Raw genomic sequence first — 27,969 nt, 5'->3', positions numbered from 1 at the left:
AGAGAATGAAACGCTCGCGTACCGTATGGAATAGCCAGTCTCCCAAACCAGATCTATGGCAGATAGGGTGGCTCGAATATTGTAGGGTGTTACCAGTGATGTGTTGTAAGAGTGAGGTGGTGTGGGTAGACGCGTTGCGGAGCTCGTTCCGTGTGCGGGGCGGTGAGTGGTTGACTGGCAGAAAAGTAGCTCTACCAGAGTGAACTTTCTGAGTGCGAGCCGGGCTATTGATCGCTCTGCTATTGTCATTCTGAATGATACTCCTACGAATGCGATTTCACTGCTCTGCCTTCTTCTTTAAAACTCATCACCCTTTCGGCTGGCTCAGGATATGAAACTTCTTTGAGCGACCATGTACATCCTTGTGAGTAAGAGCTTCTACGTCGTAGCAATCAGAAATCACATGACGATACTCCATCCTTCAAGTTCTTAATAGAGATGCACGTATCGAGATAGCAGCGCGAAAGGATGCCAAAGACCCAATCGTCAACAGCTTCACTAACACTCTCGCAAGACCACAATCTCCGACCTGATCCAGATCACCCCAGAAGACTTCGAGAAGCCGAGCATCCACGCGCTGACCGACAACATCAATGCCAAATATGCCAACAAGATCATTCAAAAGATCGGTCTCTGCATCTGCCTGTACGACATCCTCTCCTCCTCCGAGGGTCTCATCGGCCACGGCACCGGCATCGTCAATGTGAACGTCGAATTCCGCATCGTCGTCTTCCGGCCCTTCAAAGGCGAGATTCTCCAGGGCAGGATCGAGAGCTCTAGCGAGGCTGGCATTAACCGTAAGACGAACATCCTTGTCGGAATGCATATCCGGTCTGTAGGTTAGAGTCTGACGCGGCGCGTGCAGTCACGATGGACTTCTTCAGCGACATAAAAGTCCCCTTCGTCGGCCTGTTCGAGGGCTCCGAGTAGTGCGTGCCCCCATCTCCACCCTTGACGTAGTGCATCAAAGCGTTTTGACACGCAGCAGTCGACACAACGAAGGTTGCTTCGTCTGGACGACTGAGGAAGGTACGGAGTACTTCTTCGACAACAACGAAACCGTCCGGTTCCGCGTCGAAGCTGAGACCTGGCACGATGCACTGCCGCAGGGGCCTACGCGTCGGGACCAGGACGTGGAAGGTGAGAAACGCGAGCCACTGTACTGTCTTGTGGTATGTTTCTCTCTACGCGCCGGAGATCCGGGCCTGTGTTGATTAAACTAGGGTTCCATGCAGCAGGGCGGCCTAGGACCGTTGCTGTGGTGGGCTGGTAACGAGGAGCCGGCCGCGGAAGACGGGGCGGATGGGGGGCGGTAGAGGAGGAGTAGTTGTACCTTGACAGGTGTTTTGGCCATACCATGGCGTTGCGTCTCGGCTGACGATACCTTTGCTGTGCATGTCAAGGCGTTGGTTTCGGAGTTCGCACTACATCTTAAGGTAGTCGTGGGCCTCAGGCGTATGGGTTCGTTTCCCTTATCTCGCTTCTTCCCTCAAGAAAGACAGCGCTACCATACCACTGCACTTCGCTTCCATATCATCTTGATACGCTACTCCCCTATGACGTATTTACACCCCTCCTTACCCATCCACACCTCGTGCAACCTGTGAGAGTCCACATCAACTCGCGCGCCCGGTCCGAACGTCTCCTTTGTAGGCGATGGATCCTGTGGATAGGTGATCGTGAGCTCGCCGCGGAGGATTAGGTGTGTCGTTAGGCCGCTGTGCTTGTGTGGAGGATAATGCGCGTTACTGGCAACATCCGTTAGCTTTCACTGCAATAGTAAGATGGACGAAAAGGAATTTGGCTTACGGCCCGTCCGTCCACGTAAAAACAGTATTGAACCCCCAAGATCTGACCTCTTGCTCCGCCTCTCGCTGTGACTTCATAGTGGTTTGCTGTGCTCAACCTGTCAACGCTCCTGGACAAAAGCGGCACGGTTTCTGTCACGACTGTCAATGGCGAGAGACCCTGGTGACGTTCATGGCTTGGCGTGGAGATGCATCCTAGCTGCCAGAGCTGTGTTGACGGTCGCGTACCTGCTAGTCGAAGAACTCTCTCAGTACCTGCGGTACAAGCTATGTGGCAGTGAGCAGCTCTGAACCGCGTAGCAGTACTTCACCAAGAACAGCCAATTGGCCTGTCCTGCCCAGCCAACGCATCATGTGGGCCCAGCCTGAAAGCTGCCCGCCAAGATCCACGACAACAACCATGCTTTGCTGTTTCATGAAGGACCCACACCCCTTCTCCCACCTCTAAAGGAACCACCACTCTTCGACAACCCCGTTAATACCCATCGGACTCCTTCCAGCATGGATCACCACGGCGAAGTCGCCCTGCCCCACGGGCAAGCCGTGCCTGCAACAATGCAAGCCGGAGGCGGCGTGCCCGAAGAGTCCCAACGATCCCAGCTACTCCACAGCTTACACGAGACAATCACAAACTACGCCAGAAGAGCATGGGAAGCAAGCCAAGGGCAGGAAAGCTTCGAATCATTCCTACACTACCTGCAGAGCAACTCTGGCAGCGCTCTCGCACCACCCCCACCGACAGATCTATCCTACCCCATCTCGAACTACTACATTTCCTCGAGTCACAACACCTATTTGACCGGCAATCAACTCACGAGCGACTCGAGCACCGAGGGCTACAAAAACGTGCTGTTGAGAGGGTGCCGGTGCGTCGAGATCGACGTCTGGGACGGCGAGGATGATTCACCCTCGTCCTCTGAGAACGAAGCCGAGGAGGGGGAAGAGCGAAGTCTCCGCAAGCGCCTGAAAGGACTGCTGAAGGGGAAGTCGTCGGCCAGGGACAAGCTGAGGTCTGCTCCTCCAGCAGCTCCGCCTAACAGCGCAGCTTCGGAAAGGATCGAGCCGTGGCGAGTGGACACAAACCGTGTTGAGCCGAGGGTCCTCCATGGGTATACCGCGACGAAGGAGGTCCCCTTCCGGGACGTGTGCTCTGCGATCCGAGACTATGCATTTGTTACAAGCGAGCTGCCTGTTATCATCAGTCTCGAGGTCCATACCAGTCTAGAGCAGCAAGCGATCATGGTGGAGATCATGGAACAGTGTTGGAAAGACATGCTCATGAAGCCGCCTGCCAACCCTGACGATTGCGCCGACCTGCCTCTCCCACAGCTCGCGGATCTGAAAAGGAAGATCCTAGTGAAGGTTAAGTACTCTCCTCCGACGCCGCCTGCGGAAGCCAATCAAGCGCCTGTCCAAGAGCCTGAAGATACATCCTCAGGCTCGGATGAAGACATGCCGGCGAAAGTGAAGAAACCGAAGAGCAAGATGCTCGAAGAGCTAAGCCGGCTAGGAGTGTACACGCGGAGCTACCACTTCAAGAGCTTCAGCCAGCCTGAGGCCAGAATACCTACCCACATCTTCTCCTTATCAGAAGGCGTTCTGATGGAGGTTCACGAAAGCGACCCTCGAGGGTTATTCTCGCACAACAAGAACTTCCTGATGCGCGCCTATCCCAAAGGCGTCCGCTTCTCTTCCTCGAATCTCGACCCGGCAGTCTTCTGGCGCAAAGGCGTCCAGATCGTTGCCTTGAACTGGCAGAAGTGGGACGCTGGCACCATGCTCAACGAAGCCATGTTCGCCGGCACGGGCGGTTGGATTCTGAAGCCGGAAGGCTACCGCGGCGTCTCGGATGCCACGCAGCAGCAGCATGCTGCTTCGTACGCGAATCTCGACATGTATATCGAATTTTTCGCTGGGCAAGATCTTCCTCTGCCGCCAGATGAGAAGGAGAGGAGCTTCAAGCCGTACGTCAAGGTCGAACTACACGTTGAGAAGCCCGAAGAGCGGCTCGGCGAGCGAATACCTGGCGGCGGCGAGGCACGCGAGGGAGAGTACAAGCGGCATACGGCGACAACGAGGGGCTGCAGTCCTGACTTCAGGCGCGAGGTCCTGAGGTTCGACGGCGTGACGGGGGTGGTGCCGGAACTCAGCTTCGTCAGGTCAGTCATATTTTTCTTCTTTGCGGGTGTCGAGACCTGTACTTCCCCGCATGGGTCGGCGCGGACCGTTGCACAGACGTCGCGTCCAGTGCCGTGGATCGAGCACGGGATTGAAATCACATGAGCGGTGTGAGGGGGTTCGGTTGATTCGGAAACTGACGTTTGCAAATAGATTCAAGGTCATGGACGACGACAGGATGAAGGATGATCTAGCCGCTTGGGCGTGTTTCCGTCTTGACCGCCTCTCGAGTGGGTATCGTATGATCCATCTTTTCGACTGCGCCGGCGTGCAGACCAAGGGCGTCCTCTTTGTTCGCATTCGCAAGCAACTGTCCGTTAGCGCTGGGACCTAATCACGATGTGGTGGACCGAGCGCAGCTGAGCAATATCCTTCTCCATCATATACCTTACCCATGTTCATATTCCTGTCGAGACGCGTAGGTTAGCAATGAGACGGTGCGAGTAACCGCACGACAGCCTTCGTATGAGCATCCGAGTATCCCTCCTGTATTGGTTTACGGGCGCGGTTACCGAAAGTGTAAAAGTCACGTCAGGCTCCTCTGCAGAAGCGCTCAGAAACCCGGAGAAACACTCCTCTGGCTGTTGCTCTCCATGTTCGACTCGGCATGATTCTGCCACCAGAGAAATGCGGTAAGCCGTTCCATTCCGACCAGGGGTTTTATACGCAACAAGATGCTACAAGTAGGTAGACCGGCATCTAAAGCCGATTTCCAATGTCTTGCAGCAGGAATAGTTCTGTGACCCGGTCGAAGTTTCGTAACCCGGTCGAAAGTGACAGCTGTCGCGCGACGATCCTTTGCTGGGTAGGTCCCTGTAACCACGTTGGGTTGAAATATGCAGGTCCATTTTGAGTCTGGACCGGTCTCAAGGCCAGGGGAGCATGGGCAGAAGTTGTAAACCCCATGCCCTTAACAACCGACAAGATGTACACGAAGCCATGAACGCCGTGTTCAGGATGAAAGCGCCAACAGCGTGCGAGTCAGCGTCGGTTGGTGGAGTTCTGGCCAAGCGCAGAACAACTCAGCCCACGAGCAGGAAACCCATGCGGCGCCACATGGAGAGTGTAATGTAGAATCCTCAGGTTAACAAAGTATCTAACAGCTTGAGCAGGCGTGCCTAGTAGCAGTCGTGAGGTAGCAGCCGTGAGAAGCTGGTCATTCTCAGAATTGGCGCGTGTCCAAGCTTGAGAACAAATCTCATAGATGACGAGCATTCAGCCTGACGAATTGTGCAAGTGTTGTGGCTAAGACTCACTCCAACACGCATGGAAACTGCGCGGAGCTAGTTCCGCATTGATCGTACGCTCTCCCTAACGTCACATACCATGTGGTCGCTGATCCAGTGTACTGGGTTGACGGCCGTCACCCTGCGATTCTCGGGGCGCCGCGCGCTTTTGCCAGGGACATGAGACTAGAGGAAGATACAAGACATTTGATGTAGAGCAACCTCGTGGGCATAACAGCTAGGACAGGATGTTCAGAACGTGCAAGGGCCTCGCCTAAGTCGCGTTGACATGCCCCCAGGTATTGTATGCTAGACCGCCGCACTTGCCGCAAGTTACCGAAGGAGCAATCATGTTAGCCATCCGATGCAGACGTGCTTGCCTCCTCCAAGCCGATCGCCTTGCGAACCGAGGTGGAGCGATGAGGACTTCGTGGAGAGAGTTAGTACCAAAGGCTCTTTAATCAATCCATTGACATATATGTGATGCATCCCTTCTCGCTCGATCTAGTGTAGGCATCCGATCAATATTTAAGTTTTGATCCCGAGGAGTGCAGCGACAGCAGTTCTGGAGGACATCCATGAATGTAACTCGCGTGAGTGAAAGTCGGAACAGGTAACAATTTGGACGTGTCTTCCAATGTTAATGCCACTGTTATGGGCCCGAGATGCGTACCTCGTGACCTGGCTGTCCTGAGAATCGGGGTGCAGCGCGCACAGAGTGGTACAGACCGGCTCTACAACAAGACTGATAGAATGACAGGCTATCGGATACATGCACATTGGAAGCAGATGATTAGAATATAGACATGGAAGGACGCAGATGTGATACGGAAGTCACAATCCGAGATTGTGATGGAGGTCTTTCGATCTTGTCTCGAGAAGACGTGGACACCCAGAAAGGGGATGAGTGCTCGAGTTGGTTAAGGTAAGTCTAGTCTGGCAAAGGAATCGCACCATGGCGCAACTATTAAAAGATTATAGTAGTTTCGCGAAGAATGGATTGAGTGCTTTGACAGCCCAACATGCTTGGCTTTTCCCAGAAGATTTTGTGATCCTCCCAACGACGACGTGCAGTAGGTGGGTACCTGCCATTGATTCCTTAATGCAAGGAGCAAGCTTGCCGACGCGTGGTATAGTAGTTCATCGGCTGGGTGCATCTGTGCTGCACTTCGTGCCAATTTCAGAAGGAGGCTCAAGGTCCCCTCCAGAGAACTGTGGTGGACGTTCTTGCTCGTTTCTGGCTCAACATGGAAGGCCCCGAATCGCGATGTCAAGCTTTGCCTCAACATAGACGGAACTTGTGTGTTTGAAGCTGTTTATTTCCGCTGCTGGTGCGAAGAACCATAGTTCGTGGGGCTGTGCTTGCCAGTGAGGTTCGATGCGTCAAGTCGAGTCCCGATGATCATGCCAGGCTGCTGAAGCCCGACAGTCCCACGGTCAGTGTCCATGCCGATGCTGCCAAGCACACGGCATCGGCCTGAACATTCTGAGCGCGGCCAGAAGTAGCGGTGAGATCAGCTGGCTTGCATGGTAGTGCCAAGCACTTGATATTGAACCTCAAAATGAACGCTGTGTGGGATTCCAGGCTTGGCCGATGGCGCTCTTGGAGTACTAGTGAGCTTTCAGTCCTTTTGTTCACCCGCAGTTGTTGAGATGGACTTGCATTGGATTGAGCTGCGCATTTGTTGCTGATAATGGATCCTCAAGATCCCTGTAGCCGCTCTCCGCGGCTGCTTCGCAACGCTGTGGAGCGTCTGCTGATACTCAACTATGAGGTAGCGTCGAACTCTGAAGCAGCTATCAATACCAGCACTCCTGGTCTCTTCGTATTCCTGGAGATCTGGGCGTTCGTGCTTCAGCATGCCTCATACGCCATGCGGCATGTCCCGCACTAACGGCAATCTGGTATGACCACCGCAAACGGCTGCTCCTAGATCCTGGCTTGGAAGGGCTCCGGATGGGTCTCGGCCTCCTTGATAGCCGTTCTGCAGTTTTTCAACAGGAGCGGGTCGCAAGCGGCAGATGCCGTCCACCTGTGAGCTTGGTCTGCGCCAAAATCAACGGATCTCGCTAGTTGCAGCCCTACAATGCGGACGGTAATGTGCCACCGCAGCGCTGTTCCCGGGTAGAGACTGGAATGAGCAAAGCTTGTGTTGTTGTAGACAGGTTGTTGGTGGAGGACATCGCTACGTACAGCGGGCCCTGGTACGATGAAGTGAAGTCGTAGGGCTGAGGTGCGCGAGCAGCACAACCCTCTTTTCTAGCGATTCCTTCAATAGAGGCTCTTCAATCTGCGCTGATCACGGATGACGAGTTCGGTCCTCCGGCCAGGGACAGAGCTCATGTTGCGTAACGTATTGCGGGGCGGGCAGGATGGAACGCATCTGCAAACTCAGAAAAGTGACTGATCGGATTTCTGAGCCGCCGTCTGTATGTCACAAGAGGCTAAAACTGATCGTGGCATAGCTTCACAGCTCGCGACATGGCTCAACGAAAGCGGTAGCCATTAGTCCAATTGCAGGGTCTTCACCGCAGACTCGAGATGGAACCTTGCAATTGTGAGTCGACGCACGCTGTGCGATCGCTCTTGCGCGGTCTCAACCATCCATGTCCAGACAACACTAGTGACCTCCTGCAGGCGGGTCCTCGCAGTACGATACTTCAGTTCGCTTTGATTTTTGTGAGTTGAGAAACGATAGGCGGAAGGCCCTCCATCACCGATGCTTGAGGTCGAGGCTTCAGGGTTGCAGGCGTGAGGAAACCCAATAGTTGCATAGTTATGGCTCAGCATCAATAATATCGCAAGAACGTCTCTCCGAATTTCTTGCGTTGTGCCCAGGGACCAGGATACCTCGCAGCGCTAAGGGCGGCCGTTTCGGCTGGATGCTCGATGCCCGCTGATTCCCCTTGAGCAACCTCGTCATTGTAGCCAAAGATGCAGTACAGTCCAACACGAGTCTGATCCGCATGAGTGCATGGCGCCGACATTTGATCTTTGCTGAGATACCTCACGTGTGTACTAGCGGCCAGCAGCCATGTTGACAGATGCTCTATACCATACCTTACACAGCCCTCCATGTGACGTCTGCCAGCCACGCGGTAGCAGGACAGTATCCCGCTTTTGTTAGGATTTCGAAGTAATCTTATGAATCGGAATCTCGAGACTCAGACTAGCGGTAGCACTCAGTCGGGTATCCGTGGTGATGGCAGCTTGCAGGTGTGAGAAATTTGATTGTGACCGATCCTTGATACGACAGCTACTCTGCGGATGATATAAGTATGGACTCGTCCTTGGTTCTCATCGAATTCCAGGCATCGTCTGACTTCGCTCTTTCTCCTCCGCCAATTTATCCATCGCTACTTCGCAACGTTTAGTCTCTTCGACTCCATCACACTCTCCCAACCTACCTCTCCTAAACTACTACAATGCCTTCGCATATGCGCCGCTGCGAAATTCTGGAGAAGTTCGGCATTGAGCAGTTGCCCATGCTCGAGCCAGTTGGTGATCATCTGGATCATTTTCCGGGTGGATTTGAGATGGAATGTGCTATCAGGACTGTAATGACTGTGAGTGTGATCCCATGTCCTCATTGAGGGAACAATGGCTCCTTCCAGGTGGAGATGGACGCTGACAGGTTGTTCAGGTTCCAGGTCGAAAGTGCCCTGCTTGCCTTGCCAGAGGCGACACCGTCTGGGTCATCCCCGGCAAGTGCTGCCCCCAGTGTGGAACTCCGGTCAACTGACCGCAAAAGTAAGCTCTCTCTATCCTTTATCATATTCCAAGTCACTCATCAGTCAAGCAGTACATGCACGCCACGCCTGCCGCTCCCTCAGAAGTCATCCCGCTTGGGCAGAGTTCACTGAATCTCGTTCGGACGAAGCTTGCTCGCAGCTGCCGTTGAGTTGGAATGAAATGCTTGGATCTCGGCGTTCGTTCAGCATGTGCGGCATTTACCGGTCGTATGGCGCATTGCATCAGACTAATCCTTTCGTTAACAATGTCTCGAAGACTGTACTGTATTTGCTTTTTATCTTAATATCGCTCTAGCCGTAGACATCAATCTCAACCGGAAAGTTCCTCGCTCTCCCATGTGGGCTGCCGTACAATGCCGGGCTTTAATGGATGAAATAAGATATCCTGTACTCCAGATCAGTGACGCCACTTCTGAACTGAAGGTCAGCTAACGGTATTGCCTGAAGTAGTGGCACCCGACGCGATGGTTTCGGTGCCGATGGCTTGCTCCAATATGGTGGCCGCAGTAACACATGCCTGCCCAACTGTGACTACTCCGGCTCTGCCGGCGCAAGACATCAAGGCCTGCAGGGTTCACGCAGCCGACCTCTCCGAAGCATGGCAACCTGGATTCCAACGCCAGTGGCGTGATGTTCGGGCTTTGTATGAGTCTGGTACCTACCTAGGTAGGTCGACGTTGTCGATGCAGGTGATATTGCGAACTGAGTACGGGTTTTCCGCGAGACAATTTCCACCAACGGTATCGGCGGGGTTTGTACTTCACACCTTGGAGGCTATGCAGAGCGCAGATGTTCCGACGTCTAAACCCTCTCAGCATGATCGGAAACGGTGCGTGCAAAGTCCTCTTGCTGAAGCAATGTCCATTGAGGTCATCGCAGGACTGCCTCCTCATGCTCCCTTGGATTCTGCCGCCCATGGGGGTAGAATGCGTTGCATCCGCCCTGGGCGTCTGTGGCTGTCGGCGCGCTGGCCAGACCAGCCTGCCCTGGCCGGAGCTGCCTCCGCTGAAGACCGCCATTTTACACCTTCAGTGGACTGAGAAGAATTGGATTGAGGCCTAGACGCATGCGACTTTACTAAAAGCGACACGTCGCAACATCAATCTCGAAGAAGCTGTACGCGTCCAAGAGGCGTGCCGCTCGGTCAGAGATGTCGGGGAACGGCATGCGCAGGGCTTCTTGCCATGCCTGGAGACCTGTCAGCTCACTCTCATATGTACGTCTCGGAAGTGGCCGAGGGATGGGACCAAGGCTGGGCTGAATTAATCGCGGCCGGAAGTATGCACGGATTTCTGCGGAAGGGATGCGGCCGCGATTAATTCAGCCCAGCCTTGAACCTGGAGGGGAGCTGGCAAAGCGCCTTGGGGTGAACAACGCAGCGCGTTGATAGGCAGGAAAGGCGAGTAACTCCGTCGCGTTCTTATTGGGCGCTACCTCCCTGTACCTGAGTTAGCTTAGCGCTAACGCGCAGATCGCGCCGCCTTATGGGGGTCCCTGAAACACGTGTGTTTACATTACCGTCGTCTTTGATACACTGTTTCACTTCACGCTCAACTCCTAAAATAACGTATTGCTTTCTTGTTGATATCAAACGCCATCATCACATGCTTGTCAGTTAAAACCGGTCTTGCAAATTGCGTCAGAAGAGTGCGAATTACCACCGCCAACTGAGCTGCCCGACTGGTCAACAACAACAACTCATCCGGACCACCAATGGCAGCAGTACGCCCCCCACCACAACCCCGACCAACACCCTCCCCATCCTCCTCCTCAGACCTCCTCTCGACCTTCGCTCCCGCTCCAGAAATCTCACCCGGCGAGCGCTCCGGCGCCGTCATCAAGCGCCTGATCTTGGAGAATGAAGCCCGCAAGCGCGAACTCACCTTCGAGATACGATCACGAGAAGAGCTCCAGCGGCTGCGAGAAGCGGACAAAATCGTCACCAGCCGTCTCGAAGCAGAAAACAGCACGCTGCGGAACGTGCACGATGTCGATGAGCGGGCCCTGCGGCGGCGAGACCGGAAAATCTACGAGCTGCAGGCGAAGTTGGACATTGAGGTGGAATTGAGGAAAGGCGCGGAACAGAAGGAGGCGCTTATGTCTCAGCAACTCACGGATGGCATGGCGCTGATGAGCAGGCAGCTGGCTGAGGCGAAAGAGCTCCAGCGACGGGCAGAAGCGCACGCTAAAAGTTTAGAAGGAGGGTTGGAAAGCTTCCGTGGGCATGTGGAGCGCACTGTCGCTAGCATGCAGTCAGACATCGACGAGCTCCGGAGGCGCGAGACGGAAGAACAGTCGAAAATGCAGTCGTTGCTCGTGCTGCTCGACCAGCAGCGGCAAGAGTCGAGTCGAAGGGAATCCGTGGTGCTCGAGATGCGCCGACTGGAGGACGCTCGTGAGAAGGAGGTTGGAGAGCTACGGGCAGGCGCCGCCGCTCTGCGAAACAAGATTGATGCCAGTGAGGCGGATGCAGATATCCTCCGCGGCGAAATGAAGGAGACGCTGGGTCAACTCCGCTGGGCGATAGGCCTTGAGAAGGCGAAAAGGTCCTGACACCCCCCTCCGATGACAATCACGATTTAATGATGGGATATGACGGCGAATCTGATCTGGGACTCCACAGAGTGGGGTTTGAAAGCGGGTTTGGAGTTCGGCGCACTTGGGCTGTACGCACCGTACTGTTGTGTAGGTATCGCGGCTTTGGATGTCAGCAGGAACCGAACAGAGAGCTGTGCATAAGACTATATATAGCGTACGCAGACCGCTTCGCGAAGGCTGGTCGCTGTGAATCACTATGGGAGTTGGGCTTGTGGTTATAGAAAATGACAAAGTCTCGCGTCCAGGACTTTTACGAATATTCGTAGGACAACCGAGCTACAAGCTATCCTTCTGAGCAACGATTCTGTACTATATTGCGCTCAAACTCTGACCATTCTTCTTAACAATGTTTTTTCCACTTCAAAGTCTGGTTCCCACATCCCTAGACCAGCTACCGAGCGGCCTAAGAGGATGCATCAAAACGGGACCGCAAGATGGAAATTGGGAAAGAAAAGAAGGTCCAACCCATTACAAAGTTTGCTGGTAAAGCCTTCCGCAGAGATTCACTACACATTGAAGCCCCTTTGTTGTCATCTACTTATCATAATGTTGATATGGCAGCGGAGTTAACTCATGAGAGCTGTTTGGGAGCCCCTATCAAGGCTTGAAGCCGGAGGGCTTTCCGGTTTGGAGCACCTCATCCGGTCGAGAGATGGCTTCGATCTGATCCGTTAAGCGACCAAAGGAGGCCCTGAGTGCTCCGAGCAGGCGCAAGACTTGTGGCGCTGCCGCCTCTGCAAATTGCGCCTGAGGCCGTACCGCAGCATCGACCAGGCGCAGATCGGTGAGCAATATCTGAATAGGCCGGATCTGGAGTACTGCACCAACATGAGAGCGAAACTCATCTCTCATCATCCCCAAATCGTTCTAGGAGGCCAACTTGCCAGTTCTGGAACTTCCTTGCAGATGCGGGAAGGAGCTCCGCGCTGCCCCCCAACGCCGCTCGCAAAGCACCAAAAATTGGGGAAGGGAGGGCGAGCTCTTCGCTTGAGAAGGAGCTCTCCGCCTTCTCAACGGCCTCTTTCCAGAGGATCTTCATCGCGCGGGTCGGGTCATTCCGCGTCTCCTGTTCCTTAGAGCTCGAGAAACTGAGGTCGGGCGTAAAGACCCATAGCTGTAGACTGTAAGCAGAGCTTTCAACATCGTGGCACTGGGGACGGACCATCAAACGTTCTTTGGAGCCATCGGCCTCCGCGCTTGCGTCACCGACGACAAATTTTCTCACGCCTTCATTTTCAACGAGTGCAAGAAGCTGCGCAGATACCCACTTCTGGATACTATATTGCTTCGGCGGCTCATCCCCAAAGCTTAGAGCGACAGCCCATTTCCAGAGCTTAAAGCCCTCGACTCGGTCGTCGATAGTGCCAACAAGGCCGCCACACCCTAAGCATAGCAACTGTTGCAGCTTACTTCTTTCATGATCTGAAGTATTTCTCTGATGATAAAGTCAGCGATTTGTATCTTTCCTAATCTCGCCAAGCAAATGACTTTAAGAGAGGCGGTGAAACTCGAAGATGAGAGGCAGCAGCTAACCCAAGCAACCCGTCCGAAGAGGGTAGGCTCGGGTAGCTAACTAGCAAGTGTTTTCTCTTGGGCGATTGTATCGGAGGCCAGGCCATTGAAGTGCTGTGGTCTCCTTCTTTTCGCCCATTCTCTACCACGACATGGGTTGGATGTTTGAGGGTAGTACCCCATACCTTCACGCAGCAATCCTCCTCCTTCAGCAATAACCCCCCTAAATCCACAAACCCCGTCCCCCGTCTCGCAACCAGCCGATTCGCCGCCGCATACCCCTTTCCCTCCCCATCCCTAGCCCCATGCCCATGCCGATGATCCGGCTTATGACAATGCCAGAAATCCATCATCTCCGCCCAATTCTCATTCGGCAGATCCTTCCAGCCACCATCCCCGACCGTGCCCCTCTTCACCAGCTCCTGCCCACAGCCCTTGCTCGCACAGTAAACACGGACATGCCGCCCGTTTAATGCGCCTGCGGACCATGGCACGTGGTTCTCGCTTCCCTGGAAGCTGCCTGACCTCAGGCGTCCGGGGCTGGTGTCCTTAAGCTGCAGCCGGAGTGTAAGTTCCTTCGCGGGCGCTGCAGGCAGTGTAAGCGCTGCGTCGCTGCCGCCTGATAGCTTGGTGGGCAGGCGGATGGTGGTTGTTTCTCCCGCGTGAGTCAGCGAGATGGTCTCGCCGTCTGCGGAGAGCGAGGCTTTGGTCTCCTTGTTGGAGAGTGTTTGGAGCGTTGCGGTTAGGCTGACGGTGTGGATGTTGAGGAGGTGCTCGGCGTAGAGGGAGATTTGGGTCATGGTCGATCACATATTGGAATATCTGTGTTGGTGGGAAGAGAAATGTTGCCCAATGACGGCGAGGCACGCTAGTTGTGAGTGTCGCGGTGTCACGTGATTTTGAATTGGCCATTTCAGTTCGCGAATATGTTGATCTTGTCTGTGAGTGTATACATTGCACTAGTTGCTTTAGCAATGACTTGCTTCTACCTCCTATATTTCGCGCGTTCCATCTATCCACAATCATGCAGGCAGAAGGGGTTGGCCGCTCCTGATGCCCAAGAACAGCCTTTGAACCGTTGTAGATAGCCTATATCCACGACTTCTGGCTATCTGAGAACCGTAGTGGTCCCAACCCCATTTATAACCTACTGCCCCTTCTTCTCTTCCTCCTTCCTCTTCTCCTCCATCGCCGCCGCCACTCCCTTCTTGATCCCCTCCTCCAGCCCCACAATCGGCCTATACCCGAGCCTCGTCTTCGCCTTACTAATGTCAAAATACCTCGTCATGCACGCATACCTCGCCTGCGCCCTCGTCATAGCCGGCTTCTTCCCCATAACCCCATAAACCCACTCCATCACTCCCCCCAGCGTAGTCATCACGCCCTCCGGCAGCACCCACACCTTACTCAACGGTGTGCGATCCCCCGCATAGAACCACACCATGCGCGCGAAATCCCAGAAGTAGATGGGCGCGTCGTTGGTGATGAAGAAGGCTTCGCCGTCCACACGCTCGTTGTCGAGGGGGGCGGTGGGAGCCATGGAGGCGGTGGCGAGCAAAGCGTTGGCGGCCAGGATGTGGGCGTGCGCGACGTTGCGCACGTAGGTGAATTCGAAGAGGTTGTCGTTGTCGCCGATCTGGAAGGTGTGCTTGCCTTGTGCCAGCACGTTGAGCATCCCCGGCAGGGTCTGGCCGTCGCCTTCGCCGAAGATGCCGGCAGGGCGGAGGGCGGTTGTCAGGAAGGTTGGCGGGGTGCGGTTGGCGGAGAGGACGGTGAGTTCGGCGTGTGCCTGCAATGGGGTTAATGTCAGCGTGTTTGAGACTGGGATTGATTGTGGCTCTTGTGATGCGTCCCATCAAGCCACATTTTCTCGAATGTAGGGCTCCGGGATGTGAAGAAGCGACGAAACAGTCGGTCACATTGGGAGTTCGTACCTTCGTAGTGGTATAATACTCCGGCTGCTCCTTCCCCATGACAACAGGCCACCGCTCATCCGCGTTGATGATCGTCATGCTCCGATCCATAATCAAGCTCGCACTGCTCGTATGCACAAAAGCCTTGACCCCGCTCTTCTGCGCCGCCTCCAGCAGCACCTTCGTCCCCTCGACATTGACCTTCCACAGCACCTCTTTTGCCGCAAACGCGTGTGGAGACGCAGTATGTATTACCACATCAGGCCTCAGCCTCTCGAGCAATTCGTTGATGAACTCTGCGTCGGTGATGTCGCCATCATAGTAGGTTACTTGAGGGGAGGGGTTGCGGTTGAGGTTGGTCCGCAGGTCGAGGACCGTAATGCGTGTAGAAGGATGGCGCTCGAGGAGGAGATTCACGATGTGGTGGCCGAGGAAGCCGCAGCCGCCTGTTATCAGTGCGTGGCCGAGCGACTCCTTGCTGAACGTGAGATCTGACATTGTGGGGTGTGGGGAAGAATTGGAGATGGTTCAACCGTTGTGGACCCTGGCGCATATGGAAATAGCGCGTACAGTTCACCTGGACCAAGCTAAAAGCTCACCTGACCAACCAATAAGTCATCCAACCAACCCCACATACCTCATAATACCATCTTTCTAAATAACTAATTCTAATTATCCTAATCACTTACCACTAATCACCAACCACTAACTACTAAGCACCAACTGTTACGAATCCTTCCGAATTAGCTTGTAGATAATACAGTTGTAATATAGCATGACTAGAAGCGGCAGATAGATATATTCGGTAAGCCGTGCGAGGCAGCTCGCGGTCGGTTACATCGGAATAGCTCAGAAAGAGCTTGGCGAGTGTAGAATAAAGCACCTTGCTCTAGCTTATCTTAGAGAGTAGCGGTTTATGCTATTTCAAAATATAAAGTTATACTTGCTAGTATTCTTAACCTACTTGATTCTCTCTTTTTAATACTAATTATAACCGCTAACCGCTAACCGCTAACCGCTAACCGCTAACCGCTAACTACTAACCACTAACTCTAACTAGCTAAAAATATATTTAGAGCTTATTTATAAGATTTTTCTATCTTTTTCTATAAAACAAGCTTTGAATATATTTAGAATAAGATATATCTAAGCTGCTTTAAATATATCTTAAGCTTGTTTCTATATACTTGTATAGAGATAGCAACCGTGCGCTAAGCTCGGCCGATCAACCCCGTGCCAAGATGACCAACCACCAGGATTCTTGCATTAGCGCCTTGGTCGGCCGAGCTTTTAGCTTGGTCCAGGTGAACTGCGTCCTTTATGGAAATATCGGCAGAGTGGGCTGAATCCTAGGTCGTCATGTTAGAGAAGCAGAATATTATGCAATTGTTTGTGTTTCAAAAACAGCAATTTGAATTTGCCAGCTACATCTATATTGACTGCGAGTACTTATTTATCGCGTGTCGCCCACAGAATTGCATTTTGTCCGACTGCAATGCAGCTCCTAACGCCTAGCCCCTCAAGATGCAACCAACGCCATGCCTAATGCTTATGCCACTGCCGTGACTGAGTGGGAAATATTCATGATTATTTTCGTGAATCCTGAGAGATCATTCCTCTAAGCACGTGCAAGAGCACCCCCGCGCAACGAGAAAAAAAAGCAGTTGGGTATCGTTAGACGAATAATGTGCACCTCTCGAAAGTGCGCAGTGGAAAAGGGCATCGTATGAGGGTTAGTGTCTCAGAATCTTGCGCAACATCAGCATAAGTTCGAACCAACACCTAGCGTAGACCTACTCTGTGCTTTCTTGCACCGACCGCCGCAACCGCCGGTTATACAACTTCTTGTCATCCTTCGAGCCCCAGAATAGCGTCGCCGCCTCTGAGTTAACGATGGTCCTCGGATCGTATGCCGGCTCCTCTTCCACGATCGCCTCTACAATCGCTTGGATGTGCGATTTCAAGTCGTCCGGCTTTGGTGGGAAGTAGCAGAGTACGCCATCCTTCGAGACGCGCTGATGGAAGATCGGCGTCTCGAACCTGATGCGCGGCTGCTCCTCCGGGAACCTGGTGCTCATGTGAAGCTTCATGCGGAACATGCCTCCATCCAGATTGGTCATCGGCCGACCAAACAGCACGAGCTGCCAAACGAAAGGGCTCTTGTCAACCAGCTCGAGGTCCAGTGCTACGCTGTCGTTGTTCTTGAACCACTCGACTGTCTGCTCGAACTGCCGCTCTAGAGTGTTCGCGATCGAGAGCTCCTTCTGCACCGCCATCAGGCCGTCTTTTGCCCACTGGTCGGTCTCCATGTCCAGCCTCTTACGTATGACTTCTAGTCTCTTCCTGAGCTCGCCATATCTGAAATTGCCTTCCATGATGTTGCCAGCGCCTTCAAAAGGCATCCTTTGGAACTCTGAACCATCTTTTATGTCTTTGGACTCCTCTTCTATGGCGTGAAGGTAGGAGTGGTAGTACCAGAGGAAGCGGCGCTTGCACAGGTCTCTGAAAGGCTCGAATGGCATGTCGTAGGAACCTGAGTCAGACGCTTCTTGGGCGGTGTAGACTTCCACGCCGGCCGCTTCGAAGCGGTTGATGCGCAGGTACTCTTCGAGCCGCTCGACGACCGAGATGCGAATCGTCTCGTGTCGTATCTGAGTTGAAGTCAGCTTGAACATCCTCTACTGACTGACATGCCAGGGACAAGGCGTCGCGACCCTCAGGCCTTCCTCCATCAGTGCTGTCCGCCTGGTCCAGCCATATTGTCACTTGTCATGGCTTACCTTCTGCACATAGGCCTTTTGATGTTTCTTGTCAGAGTCGCCGTTCAAGGTCTCGTAACCGGGCTCATTCTCGTATGGATTCGACGACATGAGACTCTGTATGGACAAAAGAATGGACTCGAGTCCCTGAGCGGATGACCACTCCTCGTTGCGCTCTCCCCGCCACGTCCCTAGTATGGACAGGCATACCTTCCCTCCAGCATAGATGTTCGGGTTGAAGCGTGTCCGGCCGCCATTCGTCGTGATCGCTTGTACGGTTGGTGGCTTGGTGGGATAGTCTCTTGGAAACTTGACCGAGAACTCGAAGAAACCGAACTCGTATGGCGTGTCTGGCGGCCCCACGATCAGGGCTCGGACGTGGCGCACGTCGATGTCGCGACAAGCAACTGCGATGGCTGTCATTCTGTTAGCTAAGGTGCTTCCGAAAAGCCCAAGCGGCCAAGCACTACATACACAGATCTGAACCCTTCTGAATGTCACTGAGCTCCTGATTCGAGTCAGCACGGAGAACACAATCGCAGCTTCAGCAAACTTACTCGCGTGATGCGAAGGATTGACTGATTAGACATTGTGCAGCGGGGTCTGGAGAAAGCGACGGAGGTGCTTGCAAAAGAGAACTTTTAAAAGAAGCGGGCTGGCAGCGGGGATAGGAACCAACGAGCGTTGTGAAGCCAGAGGCTCTGCTAGGCAGCGTCGGTGAGCCGAGTAACTGTTCAGGTTGCCTTCAAAGCTCGCAAGGCTGAGGCTGAAGTGGGAGGAAAGCCCATGTGAACCTATGCAGATCCAGGGTCTGGCCGCAAGCGCGGGGAACGTTCCAGGGATCATCCAACGTCCCGAGAGCCTCCAAAGCTTGCTTCCACCGTCCATGACAGCTCAGCAGCCCCATCATCGAACTGACGGAACAAGCTCAGCGTTAGAGCTGAGTGACAAGCAGCCATGTATGCACCAGCCCGGTCCTCCACCTCGCACATGCAAAGGCCAAAACTAACCACGCTCAGGGCCGTCTTCTCCCTCCTCATAATCAACAAAGCCGGCGGCCTAGTCTACAACCGCAAATTCACCGCCGGCCTCAACGACCTCAGCAGCAACGACCTGCTAATCATGGCCGGCACCTTCCACGGCGTGCACGAGATCTCGCGCTCCATCGCGCCGGCTCCCTCCCAACCGTCCCACATCCCCCTCTCCACATCCTCCTCCTCCACCGCCACCGCAGGCACCACGATCCAGCAAAACCCAACCACCCTCCGCGCTAGCGGCATCGAAGTCTTCGAGTCCGCAACCTTCCGCCTGCAGTGCTTCCAGACGCTGACGCGGACGAAGTTCCTGCTGCTCACGGAACCGCAGCAGCCGAATGTGGAGGTTATTCTGAGGAGGATACACGAGCTGTATGCGGACTTTGTGATGAAAAATCCGTTTCAGACGCTGGAGATGCCGATTAGGTGTGAGAAGTTTGATCGCGCGGTGGATGGGTTTGTGAGGGTGAGGGGGTGAGGGGATTGGCTGTACTAGGTGCTAGTCAGGAGTAGGATGGGGGAAAGGTCGTGTGATTGCTTAACACGCTTGCATGAAGTTGCCAGGACGGAAGCTGGACTAGCCGTTTGTGGAGTCTGGATGCGACAATCGCCGGGTTCACGGCGGACGGCGCGGCTTGAGGGAATGGGTCGAAGGTATTCAATGAGTGTAGTGACGTGAATCACGAGGCTTATAGGATTGAAGGGATGATGGACCGAATGATGTGCCTCGAGTGTATGGCAGCAAGGGGTGAAGGAGATTGACAGGAGGCGACGACAGCTAAGCGGGTTTACCGATCCGCAATTGTGGACGTGATGTACGCAGGCAGACACAGACAACAGAGAATTATGCTAAGACATCTAACCAGAGAGAATTTGTCTATCATGATGGAGCATCTGCACGCGATGAGTGATAATTTAGTGCAAGGCCCCTGAGAGTCCATTATTAGGAGAACCGAAGAATAAATCTCTTCCGCTTATCACGTCTTGAAGCGTAGCTGGTTCGGAGCGGTCCAGCGCGTGGCTGCCGTGACTCACAACAAAAGCGAACAAAAGAAAGGTCTTATTTCTCCTATCAAAACAGCAAAACTCATAATCCCCCACCCGAAGGCGAGGAACGTCCGCGAGGAAACCCCCCTCCTGCCGAAGCAGCTGAAAGAACATCAGGTTTATTAAGCGGCTTCTAAATTTCGCTGGAGATTGAAATTATTAGTATTAGAGCGAAGTACAAACGCGATTCGAACTGAAGACCATGCCACAACGTTAATGCCCGCCCGAGTTAGAATTTGACGGAAATTTCCACTAGAGCATCGATCCGGGTCCGTTGGGCGGGGAAGAGAGTGAAGTTTGGATGTTATATAGGGAGGGAAATTGGGCTTGGCGGTGAAGGGAGATATTGAGGGTGCTTGGAGAGCTGAGGGCACGTGGTTTTTGTTTATGGCTTCACCTGCTCTTCTGCTCTTGTGGATGCTTGGACACGTGTTGCTGACTTGGAAAGCGATGTGTCTTCAAGGTATCTGACATGAAGGACTCGATGATCTAAAAGAGAGAGAGAATGCGCTGAACTTGCACGATACACAACCTTGGCATACTCTTGAGTTCCCATCGTCGCAGCGGAGGTGAGCTGAACCAACGCCTCCACACGAGTTTCCCAGCAAGAGGTACGGTCACAGCTTCCAGCACTTTCCTCATCGTGAACGTGTTTTAGCCACGATAGTTTTGCTCAGCTTGATCATGAGTAAGAAGTGGTAGACAACCAAACGCCTGTCATGCATCTATGCTCTGGCTCCTACGCCGTGCGCCTTACCCTCCAGCGCTAGCATCATGCGGTATCCATCTTGTCCGCATCATCATCCTTCTTCTTGTCCCCGTCCTCTTTGCTCCCACTACCACTACCAGTTCCGCTCCCGCTCGCCTCGCCGTTCCGGTCCAGCAGCGGTTGCTTCTCATCCGCCTCAGGTATGCCCTCCAGATTCGTCTTCCCCTCAGCCTCCTCCCTAGCCTTCTGCTCCCGCTCCTGTCTCGCCTTCTCCTCCTCAAAACTCATCCTGAGAGCCAGCGCCAGCTCCGGATCCATGCTTGGATCGACACCAAACTCAAACTGCTCCGTGCCACCCGCGCCGCCCTCCGCGCCACCACTTGCACCAGCCCCACCTCCCACACCGTCGCCCGCTAGTATCGGCGTCGCGATTATGGAGTCACTGAGGAGGTTCGGCCCCGGCGGAATGACGGCGAGATGCGACTCGTTATTGCCCTTGATGTTCTCGTTGAACGCTTCGAGCTTCTTGATCGTGTCGTCGGAGAGGTCGCCGAAAGCGATGATGTCGATGTTAACGTTGTTCTTCTTCATGCGCTTGGCGAGCTTGACGAGTGATTTCTCGTCCTCTGAGAGGGGTGAGCAGCTGAAGACGATGATGCGTTGGCGCTGGGATTTGTTTTGGCGGTGTTTGAGGGCGAGCTACGGTGGGGCGTCAAGTCAGTTGAGGAATTCATCTTGGAGACGGCGAAGCCTACCGCAGCGACGTTGATGCCAGTGGAGAAGTGCGAGCTTCCTCTTATCTTCGTCCGATGCAGCCCGTCTAGTATCTTGCCCATATCCGTCGTCAGTGTTGTCAGGACTTCCGGACCTGAACCCCCCATGCTCATGAGGCCGACTGATGACTCTGGGTTCGCGTTGGTCTTTGCGGAGAAGATAAGGTTCACGGCGTCGGATGTTGCTTCGAAGCGTGAGGGTCTGGGATGGAGTGTCAGACGCAGTTCGCCGGAGGCACTTAGATGGACGTACAAATAGTCGCCGTTTCTACTGCTCTCGCTGTTGTCGACCCTGTGACACGAGTAAGTGATGAGTGCCTGGGAGAAGCTGCGGTAGCTATGCGTACACTATCATGGTCGCCTCCAACCCCATCTTGGCGGTTTATTAGTGTGGTTTAGTAAGGTGTGCAGGAACTGATAAGCGGAGAAGTTCGGGAATTTTGTTGCAAGAAAATTAGAGCAGGATGGATGGGCGATAGATGTCAGTGCTGTATTGAAGATAGCTACCTAGTTCATGCAGTGTTGCTTCATGATGGATCGCCGAAGCTCAACTCGGCGCAACAATGTTCCAGCTAGGTCTTGGCAATGTTTACGCCCGCTTGACGCCTTCACCATTCGTTGTAATACACACTCTGTACAGCGCGTCTCTTTACTGAAAATCGATCAAACCCGTATTGGAAACACCCGAAAGACCTCACTATGCCTCCACAACGTACGCGAAAACAGCGGTCCTCTGGCTCAACAACCACAGATATGGCATCCCACGTGCCCGCACCGCCAACGGCTATACCAACGAAGACAGGCGGTCCCACCAGGACGCCTCAGAGGAGCCCGCCAAAGCGGTCAATGATGGTTACCGCGGCGCAGAAGCAGGCGCTCATAGATAACCTACAGCTAGAGAGTGAGCGTTTACACAGCTCCCGGTTTGGCCCTGGCTAACAGACGCGTCAGTCACCGAACGCGCGCGCAAACTACGAGCGCAGTATGCTTTACACGCGCAGAGCTTGCGCTCCCGTCTCGAGATGCGCGTCAATCGCATCCCGCAATCCTTACGGTCAACCAATATCATGGAGTTGATCGATAAATATTCAGAGCCATCTGCACCGCCGGCAACTGCCGTAGTACCTGTAGCGAAGCCTGCGAGTCAAGCAGCGAAGCGTCCAGTGAAAGTCGAAGCCTCGCGGGAAGTCCAAATAGTGCCAACCCCGGTCAGACTACAGGGCAAAAAGCGGCCAAGCACCGAGATGTCCCACTCAGACAAGGAGAACGTCCACATTCACGAAGACCTCAACCTTCCAAAGAAGCGCGCAAAGACCGCGGCCGCCGCAGCAAACACACGCGCAACCCGCACAGCCTCGCGCCCGGTCGCGCCCTCCACGGTTCTCTCCCCCAAATCGCACAACTCGAGAACGCTTCCTCAGTCGCCGTTTAAAGTTACCGAATCAATGTTTAAGCCTCCTCCCTCACCACCAAAATCCTTCCTCGCTCGTCCCATATCTCCTATCAAGCCCGGCGGCGTAGTGGCCGCGGCTACTGCATCGCTTGCCAGCTTTGTGAATCAGAAATCTACGGCTGCCGCAAGACCAGCGGCCCCAAGCCGAGCGACAAGCCGGGCAACGAGCCGACAAGCCGGTACTGTTGTCGCGCCTACAGCCACTGGCGCTGGGCGGGGAAAGAAGCGCGTAGGGGGACCTGCAGAACCCGTCGCTGATGGAGGCAGAGGCAGGGGAAGTGATGGAAGCACTGGATCAGATGACAGTGCTGCCACGACTATTGTGGCGAAGAACAAGGCGCCTACCGCAGCAGGAAGGAAGGCTGCTGTCACCAAATCTACTGCTGCTACTGCTGCTGCTGTTGGAACGGGAACGGTGGCGAGAGGAAGGGCAGCGGCGACCAAGAAAGAGAACGCGGCACCAGCTGCGGGTGGAGGCAGGGTGCTGAGGGCTAGGAAGTGATGGCATGCGCCGTATGATGTCTTTTGAACGAGTTTCAGGCACGATGATGGCATTCCCGGAATTCTGTTAGTGGGCGCTGCAATGCCATGCCATGCGGTCCGTTTGTTCGTATGCAGCATTATGCGGACCAAGATCGTTTGAATATCATGATCAGCGCCTGGTAGAATCAAGCTATTGTGCTCCTTTGAAGCTCTGGACTGGTGTTTGTTACTGACGCGCTTTTTGGAAACGTGAAGCGCTAGCATGGTTTCAGTCGATGGCGAACCGTGAAGGCCAATGGACCTGTACGTTATATCGACGACGAAGCAGATGGGTAGATTGCCCTTGCTCGAGTACGGAGAAGTAGATGATAGCTCCTCGATCCAAATATTTAGAAATCGAGCATTCTGAGCGAAGGGCTCACGTGAGTCGCGCCAAGGCGCTGCCCTAGCGCGAAACGTCGAAAAGTGCCAATCTCGAAAACTTCCCCTGCGAACCTCCGCAGCATCAGACAAATCCATCGCAGTCGCTCATTACAGACACTGCCATTCTCCCATCATCTCTCTGCTCTTCTGCCTTCTGTAATGATGTACGGCCCATCATGACTCCTCCGCAGCTGGCTTCTGCTGACATGCTGATGCAGGTATCTTCTTCGCCGCCCCGCGCTCAAGGCGCTCTCCTCGTCATCCACATCCTTCGTCTCCAAGCCGCGGTCAATCACCACACTCACCTCTTCCACGCTTCGACCACGGCAGCAGTGGATTGCTTGCCCCCTCCAGAGGAGATTCGCGAGTGACGAAGCGGCGAGACCATCCGAAGCTACCGTGACGGACGAGACAGTAACCGAGTCGCCTTCAAAGCCAGAGGCGGAGGCAATTGCAGAGCATGGCTCTCGTACGGCATCGGAAGCGCCCGCTCAGGCAGCAGAGACTTCTGAAGGAAAGTCATCGATGACTGATACCATTTCATCCGCCGCTCAGACGATGAAAGAGAGGGCGACGGAGACCGTCGAGTCTGTTGCGCAGTCGGCCACGGGCGCAGCTTATGCGGCGACTGGAGGTCTGAGGAGTGATCAGCGCTCAGCAAACAAAAGCCAGGGAGTGCACGTCCCCGAGTCTGCCAAGGTTCTTTACGTAGGGAACTTGTTCTTTGAGGTATCGGAAGAGCAGCTGGAGCGGGAGTTTTCCCGCTTCGGAGCAGTGGTCAAGACCAGGATCATCTACGACAATAGGGGTCTTAGCAAGGGGTGAGTATTCGCTCCGTCGATGCGTTTACCACATAGCAACATTGGGACTGACTTGTACACTCCAGCTTCGGTTATGTCGAGTTCGAGAGCGAGCAAGATGCAGGCCGCGCCATCGAGCAGATGAACCAGCAAGTTTTCGAAGGCCGCCGCATGACTGTCCAATACCACAAGAAGAGGGAACAGACGAGACTGGACGTCCCGAGGCAACAGGCTGAACCCAGCAAGACCCTCTTCATCGGCAACATGTCATTTGAGATGTCTGACAAGGATCTGAACAACCTCTTCCGCGACATCAGGAACGTGCTGGATGTCAGAGTCGCAATCGACAGGCGGACAGGCCAACCCAGAGGCTTCGCCCACGCTGACTTCATCGACGTGCAGAGCGCGCAAAAGGCAATGGAGGTGCTCAGGAACAAGGAGATCTATGGCAGGAAGCTGAGGGTGGACTTCTCACACTCGTCTTCTCAGACACGACAGCAGCCCTCGAGCTAAGCGTATCATCTGTATAACGTTGGTTCGGCACTCTCAAGACTTCTTCACTGGGTAGCACAGCGTTCTAGTATCCTGGGGCATTCTCTTCAATCGTGTTATTCTAGCTTCTCAATAGGGGGTGTGTAGTGATTGTAAAATAAGATAGAGGTGTACACGGTGCTGGCGTACTTGTAGAATCACCCCTCAGTGGATACATAAGCTACTTCAAGCCAGAACGCTTCTTCCACTGCTCGCATGCGCTCACCTACTCAACTCAGTTGGTTGCTAATCTGACCATCCTGACTTTCTCAGCCCTACGAGAGTTGCCTCGGTGGTTGTTGCGGGAGCCGTGAAAGCGGCGCCGGCACCACCGAAACCAGCCCCACGTTGATCCCCAGACCCTTCAAAGCTACAACTGCAACAACAACCCACTACACTCTCTCGGGCAATATTGTTTATCTGGACTTGGTGGAGTTTTTGAGCTCTTCTCTTCCCTGTACAAAGCGTTCTATTCCTCTCCGTTTGACGCAACTTCCGCGCCCGGATAACCTCCCATCATGTCCTTCCTCGGTGGCGCAGAGTGCTCGACGGGAGCCAACCCGCTCAGCCAGTTCACGAAGCACGTCCAGGATGACAAGTCGCTGCAGAGGGATCGGCTGGCCGGGCGAGGGCCTGGAGGCATGGCGGAGGGCATGAGGAGTCAGGCAATGGGCGCCCCGCAAGATCATGTATGTCACCACAAGGAACAGCAGCCCCAGATGTGCGCCCTGGAAAGCTCAGATGTCGCGTGCCAGCGCTGGGCAACCTCTTAAGAGACTGAATGCTGACATACCGTTATCTAGATGATGGACGAGTTCCTACAGCAGCCCGGCCAGCTACCGCAAGGACCAGCCACGCCGTTCGCGATGGAACAGATGCGCCGGGAGCTGGAACGGGCATCATACCGAAGCGGATCGCCGGCATGGGCAGCAGAATTCGACCCTGGCGTAGAAGCACCAACAGCGGCGTTCCAGCAACCAGCGTATGCAGGCTTCAGTCCCGCCGAGTTTGCAAAGTACCAGAACGCGACGCCTATAGCGCGAACCGCGAGTCCGACAGTCCACACGCCCGTAAGCGGCATGGGATACCAGCGACCGATGTACGGCATGGGCATGAACGGCATGGGTATGGGCATGGGGACGATGAACAGGCCATTCAGTCCCATGAGTATGCAGCAGCCACAGCAGGTAGAAGGCAAGGGCAAGGGCAGGATGGTCGAGCTGGACGACAAAGACTGGGAAGCGCAGTTCGCAGAGCTCGAGCACGGCGACCAGGCGAGCCAGGACGTGCTGGACGCAGAAGCGAACGCGGCAATGGAGGCGGAGCTGAACGACATGGACAGGTCAGTAGAGCCCGACCTCCTCTCCGAGACAGACCACTTTGGCGACTTTGAGAGCATCTGGCGGGGCATTCAAGCTGAGACGGCGAACGCTAGACACCTTGTCGAGGAGGAGAACTTCGGCCAGGGCATGCACATGGGCGATCTGGACCAATGGGAAGGCTTCGACGGGCTGAACACACACTCCGGCTTCCGTGATCCCCAGCTCGGCGACTATCTCTTCGAAGAAGAGAACCTTTTCAAAGACGTCGCAGACCCCTTCAGCGAAGGCATGCGCATCATGGACGAAGGCGGGAACCTCTCGCTCGCGGCCCTCGCCTTCGAAGCCGCCGTGCAAAAAGACCCGGAACACATAACCGCCTGGACCAAGCTCGGCGCCGCGCAAGCCCAAAACGAGAAAGAATCTCCCGCGATCCGCGCTCTGGAGCAGGCCCTCAAACTCGACCCCTCGAACCTCGAAGCTCTCATGGGCCTCGCGGTATCCTACACAAACGAAGGCTACGACAGCACCGCCTACCGCACGCTAGAGCGCTGGCTCGCAACCAAGTACCCGACCCTCCTCCCCGCCAACGAGCCCCTCTCCTCCGCCGCAGACATCGGCTTCACCGACCGCCACGCCCTGCACGAGAAAGTGACCAACCTCTTCATCGAAGCCGCGCAGCTCTCACCAAGCGGCGACCACATGGACCCCGATGTGCAAGTCGGGCTCGGCGTGCTTTTCTACGGCGCAGAAGAGTACGACAAGGCCGTCGACTGTTTCGGCGCGGCCCTCGCGTCCACCGAGTCCGGGACCACGAACCAGCGCTCCCAGCTGCACCTCCTCTGGAACCGGCTCGGGGCTACGCTGGCGAACAGCGGAAGGAGCGAGGAGGCGATAGATGCATACGAGCGCGCGCTGGCGCTCCGGCCCAACTTCGTGCGTGCGCGCTACAACCTCGGCGTCTCCTGCATCAACATCGGGTGTTTCGAGGAGGCGGCACAGCACCTGCTCGGCGCGCTCGCGATGCACAAGGTGATCGAGTCGAGCGGGCGGGCGCGGGCGAAGGAGGTTGTCGGGGACGGGATCGATGACAGGGAGTTGGATAGGATGATTCAGCAGAATCAGAGCACGAACCTGTATGATACGCTCAGGAGGGTGTTTAGTCAGATGGGGAGGAGGGATCTGGGGGAGTTGGTGGGACCGGGCATGGATGTTGAGAGATTTAGGGGCGAGTTTGAGTTTTGACTGGCTGAGGAGGAGGAGATGGGGAGTGGGGAGGTGGGGTGGAGTAATGGGATCTATGCGCTTGAGTAGAGGGGTTGCTGGGCATTTGGAGGCGCACTGAGGACGCAATCATGAGAGCTTTGGCCGAGAGCATCAGCATATTCGCTCGGAAGTTCTTGTAGACACGTCGCCGATGGAAGCAGCATCATGGTTGAAGAGCGTCAATACTGAGATCTCCGACATGGAGATCGATACTGTTGTCATACTGCGGATATGTGATATTGACATCCAGGAAGGCCTTGAAGGCACCGCCTTTCTTGTTACGAAGACTATAGACTGCAGGCTGACAGCCTTCCAATCGGTTGGAGTTCGTCCGGCTTGTAAGCTGCAATAAACAAAGAGATATAACAATAATCACTGCACACC

General features: G+C 54.6%; 12 protein-coding genes across 12 annotated transcripts; 7 read left to right on the top strand and 5 right to left on the bottom strand.

Moving 5' to 3' along the window:
- Nucleotides 1–352: 352 nt before the first annotated feature.
- On the top strand, nt 353–1,316 carry W97_01175 (uncharacterized protein; the record flags this gene model as incomplete). Its single annotated transcript, XM_007779084.1, has 5 exons — nt 353–364; nt 515–797; nt 866–929; nt 989–1,172; nt 1,224–1,316. 5 exons carry the CDS (start codon nt 353–355, stop codon nt 1,314–1,316), a joined length of 636 nt encoding a protein of 211 aa, XP_007777274.1.
- Nucleotides 1,317–1,546: 230 nt separating this feature from the next.
- On the bottom strand, nt 1,547–1,886 carry W97_01174 (uncharacterized protein; the record flags this gene model as incomplete). Its single annotated transcript, XM_007779083.1, has 2 exons — nt 1,547–1,748; nt 1,810–1,886. The coding sequence occupies 2 exons, from the start codon at nt 1,884–1,886 to the stop codon at nt 1,547–1,549; spliced, it is 279 nt and encodes a 92-aa protein (XP_007777273.1).
- A 423-nt stretch (nt 1,887–2,309) lies between these two features.
- W97_01173 (uncharacterized protein) lies at nt 2,310–4,320 on the top strand (the record flags this gene model as incomplete). The annotated part of the gene is made up of 2 exons (XM_007779082.1): nt 2,310–3,967; nt 4,140–4,320. The coding sequence occupies 2 exons, from the start codon at nt 2,310–2,312 to the stop codon at nt 4,318–4,320; spliced, it is 1,839 nt and encodes a 612-aa protein (XP_007777272.1).
- Nucleotides 4,321–10,678: 6,358 nt separating this feature from the next.
- On the top strand, nt 10,679–11,518 carry W97_01172 (uncharacterized protein; the record flags this gene model as incomplete). Its single annotated transcript, XM_007779081.1, has 1 exon — nt 10,679–11,518. One exon carries the CDS (start codon nt 10,679–10,681, stop codon nt 11,516–11,518), a length of 840 nt encoding a protein of 279 aa, XP_007777271.1.
- Nucleotides 11,519–12,404: 886 nt separating this feature from the next.
- W97_01171 (uncharacterized protein) lies at nt 12,405–13,875 on the bottom strand (the record flags this gene model as incomplete). Its single annotated transcript, XM_007779080.1, has 3 exons — nt 12,405–12,677; nt 12,726–12,998; nt 13,261–13,875. The coding sequence occupies 3 exons, from the start codon at nt 13,873–13,875 to the stop codon at nt 12,405–12,407; spliced, it is 1,161 nt and encodes a 386-aa protein (XP_007777270.1).
- Nucleotides 13,876–14,222: 347 nt separating this feature from the next.
- Nucleotides 14,223–15,486, bottom strand: W97_01170 (uncharacterized protein; the record flags this gene model as incomplete). The annotated part of the gene is made up of 2 exons (XM_007779079.1): nt 14,223–14,864; nt 15,010–15,486. 2 exons carry the CDS (start codon nt 15,484–15,486, stop codon nt 14,223–14,225), a joined length of 1,119 nt encoding a protein of 372 aa, XP_007777269.1.
- A 1,295-nt stretch (nt 15,487–16,781) lies between these two features.
- W97_01169 (uncharacterized protein) lies at nt 16,782–18,170 on the bottom strand (the record flags this gene model as incomplete). Its single annotated transcript, XM_007779078.1, has 2 exons — nt 16,782–17,639; nt 17,769–18,170. The coding sequence occupies 2 exons, from the start codon at nt 18,168–18,170 to the stop codon at nt 16,782–16,784; spliced, it is 1,260 nt and encodes a 419-aa protein (XP_007777268.1).
- A 534-nt stretch (nt 18,171–18,704) lies between these two features.
- Nucleotides 18,705–19,259, top strand: W97_01168 (uncharacterized protein; the record flags this gene model as incomplete). The annotated part of the gene is made up of 1 exon (XM_007779077.1): nt 18,705–19,259. One exon carries the CDS (start codon nt 18,705–18,707, stop codon nt 19,257–19,259), a length of 555 nt encoding a protein of 184 aa, XP_007777267.1.
- Nucleotides 19,260–20,600: 1,341 nt separating this feature from the next.
- Nucleotides 20,601–21,683, bottom strand: W97_01167 (uncharacterized protein; the record flags this gene model as incomplete). Its single annotated transcript, XM_007779076.1, has 4 exons — nt 20,601–21,236; nt 21,293–21,512; nt 21,564–21,602; nt 21,658–21,683. The coding sequence occupies 4 exons, from the start codon at nt 21,681–21,683 to the stop codon at nt 20,601–20,603; spliced, it is 921 nt and encodes a 306-aa protein (XP_007777266.1).
- Nucleotides 21,684–22,063: 380 nt separating this feature from the next.
- On the top strand, nt 22,064–23,265 carry W97_01166 (uncharacterized protein; the record flags this gene model as incomplete). Its single annotated transcript, XM_007779075.1, has 2 exons — nt 22,064–22,211; nt 22,262–23,265. The coding sequence occupies 2 exons, from the start codon at nt 22,064–22,066 to the stop codon at nt 23,263–23,265; spliced, it is 1,152 nt and encodes a 383-aa protein (XP_007777265.1).
- A 563-nt stretch (nt 23,266–23,828) lies between these two features.
- On the top strand, nt 23,829–24,982 carry W97_01165 (uncharacterized protein; the record flags this gene model as incomplete). Its single annotated transcript, XM_007779074.1, has 3 exons — nt 23,829–23,833; nt 23,888–24,490; nt 24,556–24,982. The coding sequence occupies 3 exons, from the start codon at nt 23,829–23,831 to the stop codon at nt 24,980–24,982; spliced, it is 1,035 nt and encodes a 344-aa protein (XP_007777264.1).
- A 536-nt stretch (nt 24,983–25,518) lies between these two features.
- On the top strand, nt 25,519–27,564 carry W97_01164 (uncharacterized protein; the record flags this gene model as incomplete). The annotated part of the gene is made up of 2 exons (XM_007779073.1): nt 25,519–25,689; nt 25,804–27,564. 2 exons carry the CDS (start codon nt 25,519–25,521, stop codon nt 27,562–27,564), a joined length of 1,932 nt encoding a protein of 643 aa, XP_007777263.1.
- Between the last annotated feature and the right edge of the window lie 405 nt (nt 27,565–27,969).

The sequence above is a fragment of the Coniosporium apollinis genome (assembly GCF_000281105.1).
Source record: "Coniosporium apollinis CBS 100218 chromosome Unknown supercont1.4, whole genome shotgun sequence".
NCBI classification, from domain to species: domain Eukaryota; kingdom Fungi; phylum Ascomycota; class Dothideomycetes; genus Coniosporium; species Coniosporium apollinis.
This window is presented reverse-complemented; position numbering and strand designations above follow the sequence as displayed.